The following is a 22,231-nucleotide window of genomic DNA, read 5'->3' on the forward strand; positions in this document are numbered from 1 at the left end:
CTTTTTTGGGCAACCCCTGGATTACAAGACACTCCTATAATTTCACTAACTAGATGAATGCAGTAAGCAATTTTATACAGTAATCTGATAGGAAACTTGCAAGTCTGTGCTACCACTGACCTGCATTTGCTGATTTTACAGACGGCAGAGAGAGTGCAAAGAAGGTGCAGTGGGTATTACATCAGTAAAGAGTATGGATAATCCAATTATGGGGGGAGGGGGTGATACAAAGGACTAGAGATTAGTGGGGCTTCTGTTTGTGATATTGAAATCCACAATGTAAGGGTGGCTTGGCCAAGGACAATACATGAAATACTCTTAACTGGAATCATAGAGATTATTACAATACCCAGTTGTGATATAAAGGTCAGTAATTGGTAATTTGTTATCAGTAGACGTGCTATATATTACAGAATTTATCAACCTATCTTCATGTTACTGTGCAAAGACTGTGAAAGTCTATATGTTAGCTATACACAACATCTGCTTTGGCTTTAGAATTTTCTTATAATATTCATCCATCAAAACAGAATTTGAGACAGAGTCATAAATAACTAGGCAGAATCAACCCATGCTTTTATTTCCATTGCATATAAAAATTTCATATGAAGGTTTTGATGTACAGTACTATCCCATAGGCTGTAAGAGAGGCTAAGAAACAAAGTGTTCATTTGCAGTGTCCACACAGGTTGACATTCTAAAGACAAACTGAAAGTTAATTGAACAAAATAAAATATTAACAAAACGAATCAGGTGTATTATTTTCTCTTGTTATAGTGTCCCTTTTGTACGATTATTAACAAAAGCAATCAAATTCCTTTGGACCAGGGCTGCTAAAATCTACAGTTTGTGTCAGAAAGGAGGCTCTACTTCAAAAAAGATTCTCCCCTTCCATGGAACAGTCTCACTCACCTAGGGCTGGGCATCAATGGAATGGAAAAGAGGTATCAATATCGTACACTAGGAAATACAGTACTATCCAGAGTTGGGTCTAGGCAGCAGGGAAGCAGGTCAAGGAACATTTTAAGGGGGTGGGATCTTTAAGTTGAAAAACTAATACTAGAGTTGAAAGAGGTTCTAGTAATTCTTTATCTAGTGCATTAATATATCCCTGTGCAAAGCTATCTAAATATCTATACTCTATACAAAAGGAAAGCTTTGGATTCTTGCAACAGTAATATTAGTGTTCAAACATGTTGTCGAAGATGAACTGGATCTTTCAATCTAGTCTATACATGCAGCACAGTAAATATTGATCCACAAAGAAATTTGAAATGAAGGACTTGATGACACGCTTTAATGACCCGAAAATTCAAACAAAGTGTATTCTCCACAACAAGTAAATGCCAAAGGCTTACTTTTGTTGTATGAAAATAGCTACACGTTGCAGAAATATAGGTTTATTCCATTGTGTGTTCTTGGTTGGAATAAAATTAATTAATAGGCACTCCACAGCCAAAAGGAAGTCCGTGATGATGAACAGCATGAACAATAAATGAGGTGTGGCAAGGGAACGTATTGCAATTTGGTACAATGTATCTGCAGCTAGTGAACCATTATAATACAATACAAAATGGTTAAAAATGCCCAACCTTAGCCTCACCATTACCTCACTTTCAGATGCAGCAAAATAGAATTACATATTATTTAAAGTTAAGGCACAGCCCTGGGACCAAAGACCTGCAGCTTTTTTACTGTATACAAATTTATATATTTATGTATTTTATAAGTTTCTCACTTTTTCATAAACAAGCTCTGAAATCACATACACTATATTACAGAAGGGAAAATATACAAGGAGTATGTATAGATCATTTTCATTCTCTCACCAAGAGCTTCAAAATATAGAGACATCATCCCCTCATCAGGGTTGATGTTTAATACGAAATGATAATTTACAATTAACATTACAATATGTACAATACAATAAATACATGGTTGTAAACAGAGACAAACAAGACTGTATTATAGGTAAGGTCATATGGTGAGAAAAATGCATGGCACAAAATAAAATAAATAATGCATTTTAAAAGAATGGTCATAAAGCTATGTAAAATCAGTTCCATTCAAGTGTTAATTCTCTGAATGCAATTTGTTCTGCCTACTGTACAATCGCATCACAAATCATAGCAATGCACCATAAAACATAATTAAAAACCAAAAGAGCAATATTGAACACAGTAACTTGCAAGCTAAAGTGTACTGTAGAATGAAACACCAGGTGATTTTCACACAGTACACTATTTGTTGCATTTTAATATGGCGAATATTAAAAAGAAAAATTAAAGCCACTTGGAAAATATATTGTTTTAGAACAGTGTGCAATGCTACAACACACTTTGGCAAAGGAAATAAAGAAAGAAAAAGATTGTACAGTGCATTAAATCCCTGGCTCTAAATAAATGATGTGTTTATCTACTAAGTGATTGTCCGTGTATGGGTGCATTTCACAATGTGGTGGCAAATCCTTTTTATGTTTACGGTTAGTGCAGCTGTAAACCCTTTCAGGTCTAGACTTCATTTTTTGGAGATTATATTGCTTTTGTCATTATTAAGATTACAGGCACTACAGCTGGGTTTGAGAGATGGAACTGTAGGTGAAGAGCGATAGCAGGGAAATCATATGAATGAGACACAGTCCTCTATTCTTTCCACTCACACTAGCACTTAGAATAACAGAAGGAAGCTCATTCAGATTAATTGTCTGGGTGACTATGAGACATGAGAAATTAACAAAATAATGAAAATTAAGGCCAACTAAGTGGTGGAAATCTTGGCAAGGCTTCTTTTTCTGCTTTAACCATGCCACACTAACGTCAATTACAAAATGCAACTGGTATTAATTCCTCACCCAGTGCAGAACAAAATGCGCAACACTGCCTTGGCGAGGCCTAGAATGATGTTCTGTCAAAATACTAAACATTAATTTCACAGTCAACTATTCACGTTTTTGTGTGATTGTTTTTTGTAACAGCAAATGGTCTGTATTAATGATGGTCTATAAACCATGATGTTCCATCGTGTTCCTTCAAAGTGCATGATCCAGTGACAGTCGAATATCACTGGTAAGTGGGACTCATGCGTCAAGATGATTCAAAACTATAGACTCATATTTTATATGAAAATGCCATTCAATTTAAATGGGCCAACTCTAAACATACATAATGAAACAGAATAATGAGATGAATTCACAATTTAAAAAAACTGAAATGTATACATGTACCTTCCTGTTTAGTAACAGACGAACAGTTGTCATACTTGCAAACAAATGGCTAAACTGTGCTTAAGGTTTACTATGCACTACACTGCAAAATAGTATGCAGCTGTGCTGGCCAGCAAAGAATGATCTGGTATGATTCTATCTTTGAAGGATGCAGGTTCTACAACATACTATTAAGGATGATGCATGCAAAATTATATGTTTTTTTGTGAGAAAAACGATAAAAAAATTCAAGACTTTGCTCAATCAAATTACACCTTTCAATTTTAGTTCACTGTAATCTTATGCTACAAAACGCACAGGTTGTTTAAAACTGGTGACAGTGTAAATGTGACTACGAAGAGTGCACAATGTACTTAGGTATGGGCAAATATTTAAGGGCCTAATTCACATAGGAAAAGATTTCTGATGATATTGAATTTTACAAAAGGTTTTTCCTCAGTAATTAATACTGGAAATCTCTAGCAACAGAAGATTTCTAGGAGTTCATCTGGAATCCATTTCTATCATGGAAAAGCCTCTTGTGTAGTATTAGTGTGATTTTCACTTTATTTTTTTGTTGGTTACTTTCACACTGTGAAAAAAAATATTTCCCTGCAGAGAAATGACTTGCTCTGCACCCCTATGAAATATGGGAGTGATTTAAGCCATTTTTACACAAAAAATATTCACTTAAACCTAAGGTTTATTTGGTCTAATTATCTGTGCACATTGTAAGTGAAAAACTGCCTCTGAGATTTTTGACAATGCTTAGAAACCAGAACCTTATGGGTGTGCATAATTCATGGAGATAACAAATTCTCACTTCAATCCTTTCCATCAATCCTTTTTTCGCTTTTCTACATTTATTTAGACAGAATGATATGCATAATAGGCAAGGAAGGAAGTTGAATTTTGCTTAAAAATCCTGATTCCGTGATCATAATTTCAAAGTTATAAGTGGAATTGACAATTTTCTGTGGTCACATGTGATCACATGTGAAACAAGCATCAAAGGTTTCTGTTGATTGGGCATTCAGATGTTTGGGATATTCTTTATCATTACTTTGATTGTTGACATATTACTCACATTTTGGATTCTAAAATATGTCTGTGGGAGATAAAAAAAAAATGCTAACACTATGAATTTTACATTTGATTTGTACAATTCTCAGCAGTTTGACACGTATGTGGCAACCACTGTATAAACAGCAGTTCCTCGCACAGCCTCCGCATTAGAAATATTTAGTTCTTAAGAAGAGTAGGCGGTTTTATTTAACTTACTACTGATTGCACATGTTTCTTTAAGTAGATTATTACTGAAGCCTTGCAGGTTTGTTAAAAAAGGATAAACAAATACACTTTTAGAAATAAAAATCTAAAAAATTGAAGTTCTGTATTTCAGGTTAAAGATAAGAAATGAATAATGTTGGCCATGCTAGATTCTTAGACTCAGTTGAAGTTTGCTATTCATACCATGATGGCATACACTCCTTGCATTCACCCTGTACTAGTCTCAGACAAATCTAACCATAACAATATATATATAAACACCAACATTGTATTGGAACGGTTTCCTGTGCAAAAAAGATTCTTTGACGGCACTCAAGAGGTGCACGTGATAATGGAGATCTATCTCTCACTTAATTGCTATGAAAACCTAAGGTGCAAAACATTTCAAACTACTTTTATCCAGTGTAGCGCCGAGTTAGACAGAAAACTTGCAAGTTACTCTTTGGAAAAAAATAAACAGTGGCTGATGAAGATCTGAACATATTTTTTCTTAAATATAATACCTCAATATATTTAATAAGAAAAGTAAGCTCTACAAAAGATCTCTGTTTTACATATGATACAAAACGCAGAACTCAGATTGGCCCACTGAGCCATACTCTCATCTGCTTGTTTAGTCTTGTATCAGGAAGACATGAAATTAGAAAATGATGCAATTTCCACAGCTCATCTTCCACCCTGTGAGCAAATTCATCCTGTGCCGATTATCAATACACGTTGACTTGGTGGCGTTTACATTCTAGATATTTCCTTGAAACGTTGTGAGAAAGATGAATTTTCTTGCCTCTCGGCGCAGCAACACACACATTGAGATGCACACACACCTCTTGAAAACATCCCGGAGTAGGCTGTATTAATGCAATCAGGATTGCCAAGTTGAGAACTGGTCCATATGTTGTTCCTGGGATGCTTTCCCCTTGCGTCCCGATGCCATGAAGGTGAATTTCTCTGACATATTCCTGAGTGCCAAACTGAATCACTTTTGTCAGTTTTGTTCAACAAACATCCTCGCAGATGATGAAATGGTGCTATGGCCATGACACGTCACATGCGCTTTGGAAACCATTTTCTAACCTTAAAAAAGTGAAGGAGGGAGAGGGTTCAGTTAGAGTGGGCACCTGAATACTGTTACGTATCAGGCGAATGCTCTTCCTCTAGTACACAAGGTTCTGTCTGACCCTCCTCTTCCTCTACCTGGTCGTCAAGTGGAATTTCTGTTGATTCCGAGTCCTGGGTGCAAAGTGTTTTGGAGTCACTGCAGCTGGTGTCTTCTTCCAATTGACTACCACTGTCTTTTTCGGTATCCGACTCACCGTCCTCTTCCAGTGTAAGTTCAAACTGGAACTTTTCTGTTTGACCCTGTCGACTTTCTTCTTGTTCATCGGGGGCAGGCGACGGGCTCTGCGGGATTGTGCTTTGGTACCATTCACGATTGTCCTCCAGTGTATCCAAGATGTCCTGGGCATCTGGGTGAACAAGATCCGCCCACGTCTCCCAGAGAGGATGAACAATGTAGTCTATAAACCCCACCTGCACAAAAGAAGAAAAGCAATTAGAGAGTGAAACAAAAGACACAGTAAATTAATGTGGGTATGTGTTCAGTTTAAGACACTGCACTTTCTCAGAACCATCTGCAATGAGCATTCCACACAAATATATGCATATACGTAAAAATACTTTGAAGATTTTTTTCCCCCACTACATATCAAAATGTCTTCCCTATTATGTAAAGCAATTGACTAGGTTCATAAATCCCTCTTTAAATGTGTGGACAAAGATAAGGACAGGACATGATCATCTATGGTGACCACGTACTTGTTTATTTACTTGTGGTTTGATCTAGCACTGCCCCGGTCAAGTCAGTGTCCGATTGCTTTACAAATGGCAGAAATGAAACACCTTGTGAAGATAAACACAATGCAAGAATTGGTGCCAATTTACAAAATGGTATTCATTTTTACAATTCTCAATGCATATTAACTAGGTGCCATTTATACACATTTTGATATAAAGTCTCATTAAGATACCCTTCTCTTTTGTGGCATTCATATGAATTTGCATAGCGATCACATTGTGCGCCTAATTATGATTTGCAGTGAATGATACTTTCTGTAGAACTTGATGTTACGTTTAAAAGAAAATAAATTACATAGAATAAAATTTGTATAGGGTATTGATAATGTATAAGCCATGGAGGACCATGGTATGTCTATGATCACAAAGGTAAGTTAATTATTCAGGGCCTCCCCAGGCTGGGTGATTTTACAGGGCAAATGTCACATACTGAGCTCATAACAGTACACTTTATAGGGTAGAAAAAAGTGTGTATAACCCTTGAAGGCCTGGTATAAGCTGCAACACACTGAGCATGAATAGCCAACAGGTTTCAACTGTGTTTTAGGTATCTACGGATGGTCACTGTTTATCCTGTTGCTTTGGATGGCATGGTGTCTATAGATGAGCGAGAGGCATAGTGAGGTCTTTGGTGGAGCGAAAGCAAGTGTACCTTTCTTTCATTAGTATGGGGTAACTGGAACCCATATGCCTTCAAAAAGGTCTACATTTTAAATTATTTTGTTAGACATGATCCTGCCCTCATACCAAATGTTCACATATTAACTGCCACGGTCTGTTAATTGTAATTTGACAGAGTGCACAGTCACCAAAGAAATTCTTGGCACTGGGGGTAAAACAATTACATAACCACTGCATGTTTGCGAGCATAAGGTAAAACAAAGAGTTTAATTTAATCAACAACAAGTTTTCAAGGCCTCATAAAGGAAATCATTCTGATTCAATCATCATTGTCAATGCTCAAGAATAGGTGCACAGGCTGAAAAAGGAGCAGCCTCTCATTCTGGCTTTAGCCATTCTTGGGACTAGGAGCAAATGAGATGCAAAGGATCACTTCTAGCATATATCGGCACTTATATTTGGAGATAAAAGAAGGAGATAAGCCCTGCAAGGAATTAAAGACTATGCACAGGATTTGAATTGCACTCCTTATCCCAGCAAACAGAGCTCTGTGAGAAGGTGGTTCTGACCATCTTAGCTGCCCGGATTTTTCGCTTTTTGATCAGCTGAGTTTTAATAGCTTTTACTGTGGGACAGCCTCATAACCGGAGACTCACCCACAGTAAACTCACAGTAAAACGGACTCCATTTGTTTTCCGCTGGTGTCTGCCTTGTGAGGTCAGGTAGCTGCGATGCTGGTTACATATGTTCAAGTGTGCACACATGTGTGCACCTGACTAAGGGCTGTGCGGAGGTGATTCCTGTTGTGGGCAGCCCAGGAGCTTGGTATAGATAGAATGGTGTAGAAGGGACTATGCAGAGTTGGGTGGTGACGTGGAATAGGCCTGATAATAATGTGGGGATACACTGTGTGCTTTACTGTTTCACTGTAGGAACACTCCATTACACTCTTTTATAAAAGGAGACCACACAGAGTAGTTTCAGGTCCCTTGGGCCTACCAACTCCAGACTTGCACAAAAGTACACTGTAAATTGTGCTAAAAGAACCATTCCGCTATGTCCACAGGCATATCTGTACTGCTTATGGGTCATCCAGAAATGTCATATTCCTCTGACACATCTCAGGACCAGAGTCCAGGCCTTGGGTGACCCTGCCAGGGTGGATTAATTACCTTCCTCCACAAGCTGTAGCATCGGAGGCCTAGCCCGTCACTGCAATAATTCCCCAGGGTGGAGGTCTTCTCTCTAGGAGGGAGAGATGGATTGAAGCTGCAGGACATTAATCAGCAGCTGTCACGCGGTGCCAGACACCAGGTCTGTTCCTGGCTCAGGCTGTGATGTCAGCGAATGGGGGAAGTAGGCTTTTCAGAGACCATGTGGCATGGACCCCTAGATGATGCCATATTGAAGTATCCTGTGCAGGAAGGAGTGATCGGGCTGAGAGGTGATGTGGCACTGCAGGATAGTGCAGAGGTGCATTCCTGCCAGCAACCTCTACCCCTCCTTTATAGGTTTTTCACAGGTAGAGGATCGCTCACTGGGCTGTGCTCTTGCTGAGAAATACTGGTACTGGAGGCTGACGCCATGGGCAGTTGGAAGGAGGAACCCATGGACTGCCCCAGGACTCTGCACTGTGTCTCTGAGGGAGTTCAGGATCAGTGAGGGAAATCCTGAATTTCTGCGCAAGGAGAGAAGCCCACAGGAGGGAACCAGGTGAAAGGCAGACACAGGGAGCAAGTGAAACCTGCTCCATGCTGAGTACATCGTCTGGGAGGCCAGGAGCCAGAAAAGGAGACTGCTCCCAGTGGCTAGGGTTTGCCACCAGGAGCGACAAGAGGCCAAGATATAAAATCGGCCCATTGGGGCAGAGATATGCCTCCTAGAATGTAGGTGACCTTTGGTGGGACCGACAACGAAGCCGGTGTTCCCCCGGGGTGGGTCAGGTCCTGGGAGCTGCCCCCCTAGAAGAAGACAAAGAGGGGGAGCGGAGTTGCGCTGCCCATGAAGGGGCACCGAAGAGAAGTCGGGGAGCGCCGTCAAGCTCCCCCTGAGGGCTTGAAAAATTAAAAGATTCTCACTAGACCTACAGGTCTAGAAACTTCAAAATCTACTTGACCTAACTGTAATGCACGTGACCTCTGTGAGCAAATGTGACAAGTTAACAAAATATAAAGGCATTTTTATTGGTCATTCACTTTGTGAGCAATACAAAATGCCTTTAAATGTTGCTATCTTGTCACATTTGCTCTGCTTTCAGACGCGGATGTCAAATGTCAGTCTCCCTTCCTACTCGCAAAAAGGACGAGTAGGACTATTTTTCGAACCCTGCCTGTGAACTTTCCTGGGGGCCAGGATCCCAACCTTGTCTCCAGAGAGGTGAAGAGAAGTCTGGGAGCACCGTCGCGCTCCCTGCGAAGTTTCCCGGGGCCCAGGATCTCATCTCTGGTCCCCAGAGAGGTGGCAGAAGTCGGAGAGTGCCATCGCGCTCCCTGCAAAGATGACCGGGGGACCCATGATCCAGGCTCAGAGAGGGGGGCGGAAGTCGGGGAGAGTGACAGCGCTCTCCGTGAAGCAGTCTTAAGCTGAGGTTGTCCCATCTGACCGTAGGAGAGGCAGACCAGAGGAGAAGGGGTGGGTTCCCCGAGTTGCTCTCCAACTACTTACATGCACGTGGGGTGCCCAGGTGGGACGGGCCCACCACAGAAAGAATGGAATGCGGCGCAAGGCCACCAGCCATTCCTGCGTGGCTCTCGCTGGAGCAGCCGCTGTTCAAATATGCCTGCTCCAGATAGAGCGCCCCATAATGCACTGCTGGGCTAGGTCCATTTCCAGCAGAAAAACTGCTCATGGATGGTGTGTGGTGACCCCTGGAGGAGGGGGCTTCGCCAAAGTCAAGTAACGGAGTGGGGGGAGCTGCCGGAGCAGTGAATACTCCCCAGTCCCCCCACACAAGAATTAGAAAGTCCCCACCATAAGTCTCTGGGGACCCGAAAAGAATAACCCCTCATGGGTTTTGTGGAATTGCCAAACTTCTCTGGTGCTGGGACTTTTGTTCTACAGCGTGGAGGATCTTTTCTTCCAGGGACAAGGACTATGGATGCACGGACTGTGGGAAAAGTTAGTCCTGTGAGACCTCTCCTGTTGTGAGACACCTGTTAAGGGTGGAAGGTGATAAGTGCACTAATATGTAGTCACCAAAGTGATGCAAAGGCTGTAGGCCTTACCAAGTAATATCTCAATGCATCTCATATGCACCATGTTTTAATGTGGTTTCTCTATGTGGTAAGCACCTTTCTAGGGGTGCATTGCCATGATCTCTGTGGTGTATTTGACATGTGCTATTCATGCTAATAGTTATTTAAGTACTCCTCACTCCCAGTCATGCTAAGACATGTATTCTTGCTATTGCTTTAGTTGAAAAACAAGCCTGTAAGCCACTGTGATTTAAGTTTGCTCTCTGCCAGGTTTATATGTAATTATGGCATGTGTTCCCATTATCAAATGCTTGTTGATATAATGTGGTGGGCAGCCACTTGCATGGTTCCAGTGGTAAGGGCCTTCACTCCAAGTTATGGTCAACCCGAGGTATTTGGTGAGAACATACTGTTTATACACGTCAGTGGTGGTACTAGACCTCCTCCCCGAGTGGGAGGGGTGAGAATGTTTACGCAATGTCATCAATAGGTATTTCTATCTGCTCATGTATATTTGCAAATTGTTGCATAATACTGAGTATTGTGTGTGTACAAATGTAATTGTCCTTCTTCTAAAGAAAAGCACAGACTAGACAATCATGTATTGAGTGTTATTTCTGAGTATCTGTGAATGGTGATTACTATCACACCACCTCCCTTGAGTAGGTCATGGACAACTCTGCAACGCTACCCTGCGAGTCAGGTGCTGCAATGTGGTGTTTGGTTCCGAGTGAAGGACAAAATATAGGTCCATTACTTGTGCAGGCCTCCCAACTAATGCCTCGTTTTTCAACAAGCCCCACTACATGGACAGTCAGGCCTACAAACATCTCCTTCACCAATGAAATGAACACAATCAGACATTTTGATCACTTGTATTCCCAGGTGAGCACCTATGTTGCAATGCAGGCTTCACTAATCATTTTCCGTTCTGCTTACAAACAGGTCAGACCATTTTTAGAGACATGCCAAATTATTCAATTGTTATCTATTACAGTACTTTAAAAAATGAATGCTACTGTTTTGTTGCAAACATTCCCTGAATACATGAAATATGCATTAATTCCACATTACCCTAACACCAGATTAGAACAGATTTTAATGAAGTAGTAATAAGGAAGCTGTCCAGATACTGAAAATAAGCAACTCTGGCAAATCCCTGGAAAAATGGCAGACGTCGATGAATCCTGAACAAGGCGTGCTTACCTGCGTTTTTTCAACCGATGCATTGTGCTTATCACACATGGGACTTATCTCCATGCCTCGCTCTCTTTCGCGATCTCCTTGCCGAAAAAACTCTTCCATTATTCGGTCCGTCCACTGGCGATACAGCTGAAGAGGCTTGGTTGGATTACTCAGGTCAGCACAGTGCACCATGTTCTGGAGGACCTAAAATAAACAAACTTATATTTACCACTCAGCATCTGTGGCGTTATGTACCTAATGACAGAAAACACCTCATTTACACGTTTACTGGCTGAGAGAAAGAATCTAGAAAGGGAAAATATATTCTCAACAGGAACAGCTAAATCACAGAATATGTGTTTCTAGCACTTAGAGTCGCTTCCCACCTATAATTTACATACAGCACGAGACATAGAAAATGCAAGTGTCATGTATCTCATGGTGCCCCGGAAGCACTCAGTTCTGAAAAGAAAATTGAATGAGATAGTCTGTACTGTCGAATATTTATCTAATGTCTGTCATTTCACTCCTGTCAAAAATAATGTACAGTGTGAACACTTTTTAGCATCAGGAGCTCCCACGAGAGTGATGGACTTCCTTGTGCACTACATCCAGTTTTTGTCTACTTCACTGGATTGCAACTCCTCTGTTAGTGGTGGTTGATGATCTGTTGGATATGTTTTGGTAGGTGGAAGATAGTTTAGACTGAAATATTGGCCTCGATGTTATTTAGACCGAAATAGCTAGTATAATGCACTGGGTATTAGAAACACCAAATATCTATTACACAAAATATTTTCCAAAGCTAACTTAAGCCTCTGGAATAGCATGTATCTGTGGTGAAAAGAAGGGTTTGGCCTGTGCAGGATGTTCCTAAAACACACGTGGTTGCATTTCTTGTACAGTAGGGGTCGACCCTAACATATCTGGCACCAAGATGAAATGTGGGGCAAGAGTGCTTTCTGGTCCACTGTGTGGACACTCCAATATATCTATGCATTTAGACAAATCACGGGGAAGGTGAAATATCACTTTCAGTAATTTTAATGGAAATGTAGAAATGAATGAGCAATAGAGATTTTTGAGACGGTCGGAAGGTCATATGTGAAAAAAGTGATGCAGTGTCATTCTTTGAGAGCACATCCACTTAGCAATTCTCAACAATTTATACTTTGCACCTTAGGTGGGTTCAATGGCCGTATGGAGGGACCAAAATGTAGCAATTATAATAAATTATCTATTTACATATTGCAATAATTTTTTATATGTGCAGGTATTATTGTTGCTTTTCTGTTAGCCAGTGTGATCTAGATGTTCCTTGGATCAGGAAGAAAACCATAAAGGTAAGAGCACTGACTTTAGCATCTTTCCTCTGCATTTGAAGGATGTCACACCCCAAACACCCCTGGTTAAGATATGCCCATGCCCATCCCACAAGGTCCTCGCAGTACTCCCTTGGAACTTATGACAATGGTTACATACAACACAACAGCCTAGAGTCACTACCGTGGGATAACTTATTTAAATGTATTTTCACTGCACGCACTCTTCTTCATCTCTGCTACAAGAAGGCTTAATGGTTGATTAGTCATGAGTACAAGAATCCATGTTTCTAGTCCTCGCCTGCTGTAAACCATTTTATCAAGTGACTGACCACCCATGCACTTAGCCCGAGTTGCAAACAGTGGAGGGCATGCGAGCAAATGAATAGGGCAAGCTAAGCCAGAGCTGAACAATGTGCCTGGCTTGGCTCCAGGAGTCCGTCCATGAGCCATACAATGAAAACGTTTGGCATTTATATTGTGCGACAAACATTTTGTAAAATTAGGATACGATCTCTTCAAAATGCAAAAACATATATTTCCTTAGCATTTGGAAGTGTTTCACTTTAGCACATCAGATTATATCACTGAATAGGCAGACACTTATTAAAAGTGATAATTTTTACAATGATTTATGACTCGTCTCCAAACCCTTAATGATGATGCCTTTAACGAAGAAACTGGGAAATCAGCAGTCTTATAAACCCTAAACATGGCCTAGATTCTTATTACAGTTGAACCAACATTACAATCTATGAAACCAAATTAGAGGTGCTTGTACAGCAGGCATCTTGAACTCAAATATTCAAAAGTGCGCTCATATGTGTTAATAAGGCTCTTCAAAGTAAATAGTTGCCTAGGATCAAACAATTCTGACAAGTAGGGAAGCTGGTATTCATTCCAAGGGATATCATTTTACATTTTGATATTCAGGCACAGATGGGGAACTCTGTGTCTTTCTCTCACTTCCATTTGCATCAAATGTTTTGTCTTTCATTCTTGGCTCACAACGAAAAACACGAGACAGAGATAGCAGACCTGACTCTGGGTTCAAGACCAGACTATCAAGCCTAGAATACATTCTTTCGGGTGGTTGTCACCAAAAAAAATCAAACACCCCTCCCCCTGACGTTATGCCCCTGTCAGTTACCTGTTGCATCCCCAGTCCCATTTAAATGCCCTGTCTGTTTTAAGAGGTGCACTCCACACAGCTTCTTTGTACTTTCCTTTGAGCTACCACGCCTTGTGTGTCACAGTCACATCTTGAAATTGCGTCAGCTTACATACATAAATGAGCTATCGTCACATTGGATTCATCAAAGATGGGAAATGCCACTAAATGAACTCATCTGTTGGGAAATCGAAGCAAACGCTCCTCCAATAGAACACCAAAGACTTAGGGGATTATTTATAAGTCCCTTGCGCCACCTGTGCATCACTTTTAACATGGGAAAAAGTGACGTACTGGAGGCGCAAGGGTCTTGTAAATAAGCCCCTTGGTTCCTTCCTATATATTTAGGGCAACAAATGTTATCTGTGAGGACAACTGGGTGACAACTGTGGCATCTTTGGCACCGCAGATTTTCACCCACAGTTTGATAAGGGACAAAAATCGAAATGGGCTCCCTGGGTATCGCGCAGGGAAAGAATGTGGCACATCTGTGAGTAACCAGTGAAAAGGGGCATTTCCTATTTATTTAAAGCATCTGTATTCATCTAATACAAAACACAAACTTAATAAACCAAAGCAGCTCTCTCTTGGAAACTTTGGGGCATATTTACATGCTCCTTGCGCCTCTTTTACGCTGCCGTTGCGTCACTTTTGTGACTCAGCAGCGGCGCAAAAGATGCGCCATGGTGCGGGGTATTAACAATGTGACGCATCTGGGAGAAGCCCTGCGCCATAAGGAGGAGTTCCGGCGCAGGGGGGCGTACCTGTGCAGGTATGCCTCCTAAAAGTGGCTGAGTGAAATCTACAAGCTTTCACTCAGTCACTTTTAGGCCAATGCTGCGTCAAAACCCTGCGCCTGCTTGAAGCAGGCGTAAGGCTTGACGCAGCATTGAAAGAATAGGCCTCCCCAGAGAATTGCTGGAGCTGCGTCGCGCTTGCGATGCAACTCCAGCAATGCGTTGCTTTTACGGCACAGATGCGTGACACATCTGTGCCGTTTTTGCCCCATGGCAAATTGTAAATGCGGCGCATCATGAGTGGTGGAGCTGCGGCGCACAATTACTGGCGCATCCCTGCTAATTTGCAGGGATGCGCCAGTAATTGTAAATCTGCCCCATTGCCTTTTGCTAGGATTATCATCGTGGTGGAACTTTAATTAGCTGAAGAGAAGAAAAAATGTGTTTTTGTGTATTAAATATGACATACCTAAAGGGTGGAAATAATACCATAATGTCTGCTTTTCTAGGAAAAGCCGGGCGAGTAGAGTTCCCCACCACCGTGCCCGAACTAACATGCTTTGTAAATGCCCGGACACAATCTGGGTCGCGCTGTGGAAACCATGGGATATCAGACTTCTGTTTCTAAGAAGGGGTTTTTACAGCAACGATCCTCGGGCGTTCCTGCCGGCAGGCTCACCGGTGCACTCGGTGCGCAGTGGGGTTAGTGAACCCCTGCCTGCTGGCAGCTTTAGGTCAAGGAAAATTAAAAGAGTTGTTCCCTAAAGTCATCCTACATCTGCACAGGTCGGATCGAAATGTAAGAGCATTCAAGGGAAGGGTGGAGCAGCAGAGAACAGAAGCAAGGTGGAGAGAAGAGAGCGGGGGGGGGGGGGCTGGATAGACAGAGGGGGGAGGAGGGGGGCGGAAGTTACCCCTCAGCACCGCCGATCCATACCTGAATCCTGTCAGAATAGTTGTCAAGAAGAAGAACCCCGGAGCTTGTCACTTTCTTGGTTTCCACCATGGTTTTCAAATCCGCTAACAAGTTCATGTGTTTAGACATGTCTGTTGCCAGCACCTAAAAATAGAAGACAAAATGCAGGCTGAGCAAAATGCACTCGGCTGAGAGTGTGGCGCGAAAATGAATGGTGGGGGAGGGGGCGAAATACAGGCCTCACATTGAAGCATAAATGATGGCCTGACTGCAGCACATATATGAACACATTATGGATTTACGTATTTAAGTCATGGAGAAAAAGGATTTCTATAAAAGATCGAGTTATTCAATGTCAGAATGCATTTTCGGTTAGTTGCTATGGAAACCTCATGCTAGTTCATTCTTTCAATGTAGCAATCCTAAAGTGTGTTCCTGCCGCACAGCCCCCCCTCTCCCGGCACAGAACTGACGGCTGTCACAAGGGTCGAATGAAAAACCGCCAATCACCTGACTGGAACTACTTCGAACCCAGCGCATCACTCCAAGGAGAAAGCAGACCGTCCTGGCTTTCTTCGTCATTGGTATTAAGATATTTCGATGAACTCATTTTGTGGAATATAATTTGCAATTCATTTATCTGAGTTGAATCTCTAGCTGGGGTTATTGTTTTGCTATGGATACTTGTAGGAGGAGCATCTCTCACTGGACAATGCAACCGCAAAACTCACCGGGCCTGGGGAACCAACAAGCAAATAAACTAACTGACGAAAGAGCTTGGTAGCCACTTACAGAGCCGAGGACAGCTTACCCACTGGTGTGACTACAGGACTAGGAGCCAGGCCAGAAAAAGAGCTTGCTGGCTCTTTCACTCACAGTGCCAGAGGCAGCCTGGCCTCAGGTGAAAATAATGACTGCGAAGGAATAGATAGGAATTCTTGCCATCTGTGACCACTGCAGCAAGAAATCAGCAGAAGAGCGGAGTTCTGCAGTGCACACAGAGGACACTTAGGCAGCATATTTCACATGTGATTAATTCTAAAAATATATTTGTATTAACTCACCCTGAAAACCCAGCTTCAAATGTTGCCCTGTAAACATCCACAAAATACACCCTTGGAGATGCTCACGTGTGTGTTGTAGGAATGCCTACTCACTAGATGATTTCAAGATAACATGTTTCCAATCCTTGCATTTCATCTAACAACCTGATATGTCTTGGGAGTTGTAGTCATGACTTGCTTCCAATCAACCAACTGGAGTTGCGCATCTGATCATAATGATTTCTAACCCAGGTCTGGAAACAAGGGGTGGTGGCAACATGGAGTGTGGTGGCAGTGTAGCGTGGACCAGCTCCCTCGCAAGACAATACTGTTACTATCTTCTAAAGAGAGATAAGCCTATGGCCTGGTGACAGAACTCAAGATGACGGAGGACTGCGTGGTGAGTCTATGTACCTTTATATTTCCTTGTGATTATTCCATTCTCCACTTTTTAAATTTGGGTGCAGAAAATAAGTAACAATGAATATTCCACTCTGTTAAGACATATCTGTATGTTTTGTAGCACTTAACCGTTCAATTAGCTTGGAACAATTATTCTAAATCCAAACTAACTGCAAATTAACTGTAAAAGTAACAGGTCACTATAATGGGATCAAAATGTAGCCTAAATGTTGGTTACTTTGTGGAATATTATGAGAAATTACAGGACTAACTGAGACTCGTCCATGTGCGTCTATTGTCTGAAGAGTGTGGAAGTTCTAGAGAAAACTTTACCACAAAACGATTTTTTAGGATACAATTCGCAAACACAAAAAGATGTTCTGCAATATAATTATACCACAATGCGGTTTTGTAGATATTAACCTCCCACAAAATGTAGAACTGTTCATCCAATGTTAATTAAACTTCACCAACTTAGAGGAAAAGTTTCATTTTAATTCCTAACGTGAGCATAAGCAATTACTGGCAACTCTGCCCATCCCCAGAATATTGCCAGAGGTGTCTGGAAGATTGATAATGTGCAGTGCTATTGGATAAAACATTATTTAATACACAAATTAATTCTTTCACATCATGCACTATAAAGGCTTCAGGGAATATTAGTCACTTATAACACAAAAATGTACAATTACAACATAGATATGGCCGTTCTTTACTATAATATACCGCAGTGTTTGCAAGAAGTAGATATACATAAAACAGTAACAGGCATTCATTTTAACCTAACTGTTGTTTGTGCCACAAACACAGAAGACAGCCAAGCTGTTTATCATTCTATTTGAAGTTCACAGCTTTGCCGAGCCGAGAACAGCCAAACCGCACACCAACATTTGAAACCTTCTTTTCTGGGCATGAATTCCATAACTGCTAAATGGAAACAAAATTACATGTACAAAAATGCACTGCAATTGTTTTCCTGGACAGAATGAGATGTATATATTCGTGAGAAGTGGAAGCACATTTCTAGGATCTTCTGCTTTGCACAACTGTTAGAATCTAGTAGTCACTGTAGTTAGTTTGCAATATGGCTCAGAGGCAAAAGTCTAACACACACAACTGATCTAAAAATAATTTGTGGCCATTTCTCCATGGGACATACAATGTCTCATTTGGGTGCAGGTGTTTTCCCTGTTGTGAATTTACCCCATCCCTTTCCCTGTGCTATCTTTTTACCTTATGGGATGTCCCCTGGAGCGATCTTCCCGTGGGCACCCTGCTGAGGGATTTCACCACCTGTATCTCCCAGCAGGAGAACAAGTGGCGAAATGTCATCGGAAGGGAGGACATAGCACGGAGGCCTCATACCATCTAAAATATGATGCTGCATCTCATTTGCAAACGTTCAGATTCTGCTTCCCAGAAGGCCTGAAAAACTGGGGTCTTCTAGTCCTTAAAAGGTCAAATGCCGCCATACTCACGATATCAATGACCATTTTCCTCAGTGATTGTCTTTGCTTTTTGGTCAAATTTTGGAAAATGTCACAGTTTTCCTCCTGCAGCAACTTGAAACCCACAGCTAAGTGATGGTTCTCCAGCACCGATGAGTCGTTGTACATCAAGGCAAGCTCAGAATCTGTGTTGTAGAAGGATAGGACGCCATGTTAGTACAGGAGGTGTTCACAAGCAAGGGTGACACTTCTCAGGTGTGATTCAACAAGCGCATATTCAGATTCCAGGGGAACTCTGGGGAAAGCATTCACTTTGCAGGTTGAGAAGAAAAATATGTCAGCAACTAAAGACACAAATGACATGATATGAAATACAATGATCACAGCATTACCATATGGCTTGATCAGATGAAGATCTGCACAAGGTAGATGTATGGCAACTCCTTATCATTTCCCGAGTCAGAAAGGATAATGTACTAAAATGCCTGGCTTCATTACTTTCCAAGGAGACCAATCCACCGCCTGCACCTCCACACCTTAGCAACACTTGTACATCAAAAACATGAACCACTGCATCAAATAAATAATAGAAGTAGAAATCTAGGTCTTAAACGCAGACCAAGGGACAAAAAAAAACCCAGCCTGGATGACCCTCGCTTGGCTTACGGCATAGGCAAGAACAAGATCTAGACCTATCACATTGGCCCGTCAATCTAAGAGTCTTATTCTATAACGATACACCCATCCACTATCTTTACTTGGAAACCAAACCCAGTTATTGCTACTAGTGCGCGACTTAACAGTGATAGGTTATGACCAATCACTGGCATTAAAGCAGGCCTGAGCTCACCAAGAGCTGCTAGGTGGGATTTAGAAATATAGGGCATTTTGAAACAAGATTAAAAGAATACGGTATTTTGCTGAACCCAACGAGCCTTACATCCACAGCCTCTATAGTCTTTTCGCTCTGAGTCGTCCAACTGTGTCTCATAATGCACTATCAAAACAATTAACATAGTGTGAGAAACTGGGTTGCTGGTTGAGGTGGGTGTGAGCCCTTGTCAAGCGACAGCCACAATCCTTGACAGGTTGAACCACAAAAATCACTAAATTAACCTGTGCGAACCCTGTTAGCTTGGCACAACTTTGAGCAAATATGTATTTACGCAGCACACAAACAGTAATACAGTGAAAACACAACATAAGAAAAATCCTACAACAATAAAAAAAGACAAGAGTACAATTTAATAAATTATTGACACCGAAACGACAAAAGTCCAATCTGTAGAAAGGGAGGTATGCAATTTCAAAGGTTTAAGGTAAGTATAGCGCCTAAAAGCACACAGCGACACTCACGGCTAACTGGTCATGCTAGAAAGGGGGAAAATCACAAGTTCAGGCTGACCACGATGCAATGCAGACCGGTGGACATGTCCAACTTTTTAAACAGAGCACACACACCCTGCATTATAGGCTGTTTAGGACCTCCCCAAGGGGTGACTTGTATAGAATAAAAAGGAAGGTTTTGGTGTGGCAAAAGGATTATTTGGCTAGGCCGAATTGTGTAAATTGGGTGTAAGGCAATTTAATCAAGGAAAGTGCACAAGCACTTTAGCACTTGCTAGCAGTGGTCAAGTGCATATAATCCTAAAAGCCACAAAAGGGCTCAGAAACAGATGGAGTGAAGGCAAAAAAAGTTTGAGGGTTACCCTGCGGAGAAGGCCAGGGCCAACACGCAGCCAAACATAACTAATTACAACTGACAAGCAATACAGACTTGAAAACTCCTATGCCGCTTAATGTGTACGGTGTTAACAGTACATCAATTTCTCATGTTGGTGGATGTCTAGAGCCTTAATTTCTGTATCCTTAAACTGCCTGGTACATACAGGGAATTTTTCTTGAGGAACTTCCCAGAGGTTCTGGCATAGAACAATCATATAAATGTAAGGATAATTGGGGTAAAAAATGACGATACTATCAGCTAAACTTGAGCTACATAAAAACGTCTAATATAACAAACATGCAACACATTTTTTTTCTCAGAGCCCATATGATCAATTAACCCCTTAACAGCTGGGAAAATTCCACTGCTGTGCTGGGGAGTGCGCACAGCGCCCCCGTGCTCATGACGAGCTCAGCTCGTCATGAGCCACGGTGGTCTTGTGCTCATGACGAGCTGAGCTCGTCATGACCACACCTGTTTCTTTAGAACGCTCGCACAGCAGGGGAGTTTGCACAGCATGCGAGCGTTCTAACGGTCATGACGAGCTCAGCTCGTCATGAGCACCCGAGCCCTGTGGATCTCATTTGGTAGGATGGGTGACTCATGGCGTTTCATTCCACCATAGGGTGACCCTCAGCCTATACAGCAGGCTTCAAAAGACAACAGTCAGCACCCATTCATATAGAACTTAAAGTTCAGAACACAGCGCGGATCCCATTACGCACAACATACGAATGCTGCATATTAAGTGCCAATTACTGACATCCACTCAATAGCAGCTGCAGCACCCTCTCCACAGGAGAACATGAGTTAGCACATCAAATAGCTCACATGACCTTTAATACAGCCAGCAGGTATTAAAGCCTTAAGAGCCCTAAATAATGGATTTTATAAATTATTCCAATTGCTTCCATCCAATGTTCTCTTAATATCTATAAAACACCTTCTCAGTTTAAAATAAGATATCCTGATTGGTGTCTTAGTAACGTCAACTTGTGTTTTTAGTGCAAAAAACAGCAAATAGGAAAAAAAAAGTTATTTAAATATTTAATCAATCCATGTGCCACAAGGGCTTGACATGTGGAATGAATGTTCAATATTTTCACAGCTTTCAGAATTATACTAAATTAAATTGCTGAGTAAACTTCTTTACTACTATGCTGGAAATAGTGAGTAATGCAGAGTATTTAACCCCAAATTTTACTGATGTTTTCCATTTTCAGATATTTACCAAAATCGTTTTTTATTTTTCAAACAAAAGACTACTGAGCAAATTCAAACTTCTAAACTGGCAGGACAATTCAGACCAGGACCCCAAACTAGTTAGAGTCTCACTGCGATACTTTTGGAAATCCAGATTCCAGAGCCTATGGGATTCGATATCCAAATCGGAAATGTAAGTTGTATAGCTTTGCTGCAGTGCAGATCTTTCCCTGAAACGTCTTCATCAGGTACTCCTCAGAAGCCAAAGTGCCACAATGGGTGATCGTGTGCTGTACAAACATGAGAACTGCTATGTTTAATGTTAAGTAGAACCACACAAATTCATGACGTGAAAGGCTACAGCATTCAGAATTCTTGCTTCTTACTGTGGTGGTAAGCGAGCAGGATTACCAGGTAACCCCTCCGTCTAGGGTCTGGAACTCTGAATGAGGCAATGAAGCACCTGGTACATGCAGGTAACTGCAGTATTGGTATTAACTGGGTGCAGTATCATTGCACCAAAGGACCCCCTGGACTTGTGGTGAACCGTTTACCATCTTCCAACACAATCGAAGAGCACTTGCTTTTCGGGGTACCTAATTAGGTTGAATAGAGTAATGGAAAACTGAAAAACATTCTTGGTGCAAGCTGCTCCATAGTATTTTCAAGAGTATCCCCTCAGAATCGAGACAATGATCCGATGGACACCAGAACACTCAACGAGACAGAAATGGCAGCCTCAACTGGAACCTCATCCTTCAAGCTCCAAAGGATAAACCATACTCGATCTAAACTGGTTGAAGTGCACACCTCGAGTTGCTCGGACGGCACTTGGAGCCCTGGAGTGCTGGCCTGCGGGTGGATTTATCTACAGATGAAGAGCTGCATAGGTCAGTAGCAGTGAGGGATCCAGGCGT

General features: G+C 41.7%; 1 protein-coding gene across 4 annotated transcripts in view; it reads right to left on the reverse strand.

Annotated features, from left to right (window-relative positions):
• Positions 1 to 551: 551 nt before the first annotated feature.
• PDE4D (phosphodiesterase 4D) overlaps positions 552 to 22,231 on the reverse strand; it is a 1,324,573-nt gene continuing 1,302,893 nt past the window's right edge. For 3 of the 4 annotated variants that reach the window (XM_086960668.1, XM_086960666.1, XM_086960669.1), the window contains 4 exons: positions 18,416 to 18,570; positions 15,514 to 15,636; positions 11,368 to 11,550; positions 552 to 6,022 (listed from right to left, as the gene is read on the reverse strand). In XM_086960668.1, the coding sequence (XP_086816794.1) occupies positions 5,621 to 6,022; positions 11,368 to 11,550; positions 15,514 to 15,636; positions 18,416 to 18,570 (863 nt within the window). In that variant the 3' untranslated portion in view covers positions 552 to 5,620. The remainder of the gene's footprint in view (positions 6,023 to 11,367; positions 11,551 to 15,513; positions 15,637 to 18,415; positions 18,571 to 22,231) is intronic. The other variant, XM_086960670.1, reaches the window with a different exon arrangement.

The sequence above is a fragment of the Lissotriton vulgaris genome, chromosome 3_1 (genome assembly GCF_964263255.1).
Source record: "Lissotriton vulgaris chromosome 3_1, aLisVul1.2, whole genome shotgun sequence".
NCBI classification, from domain to species: Eukaryota; Metazoa; Chordata; class Amphibia; order Caudata; family Salamandridae; genus Lissotriton; species Lissotriton vulgaris.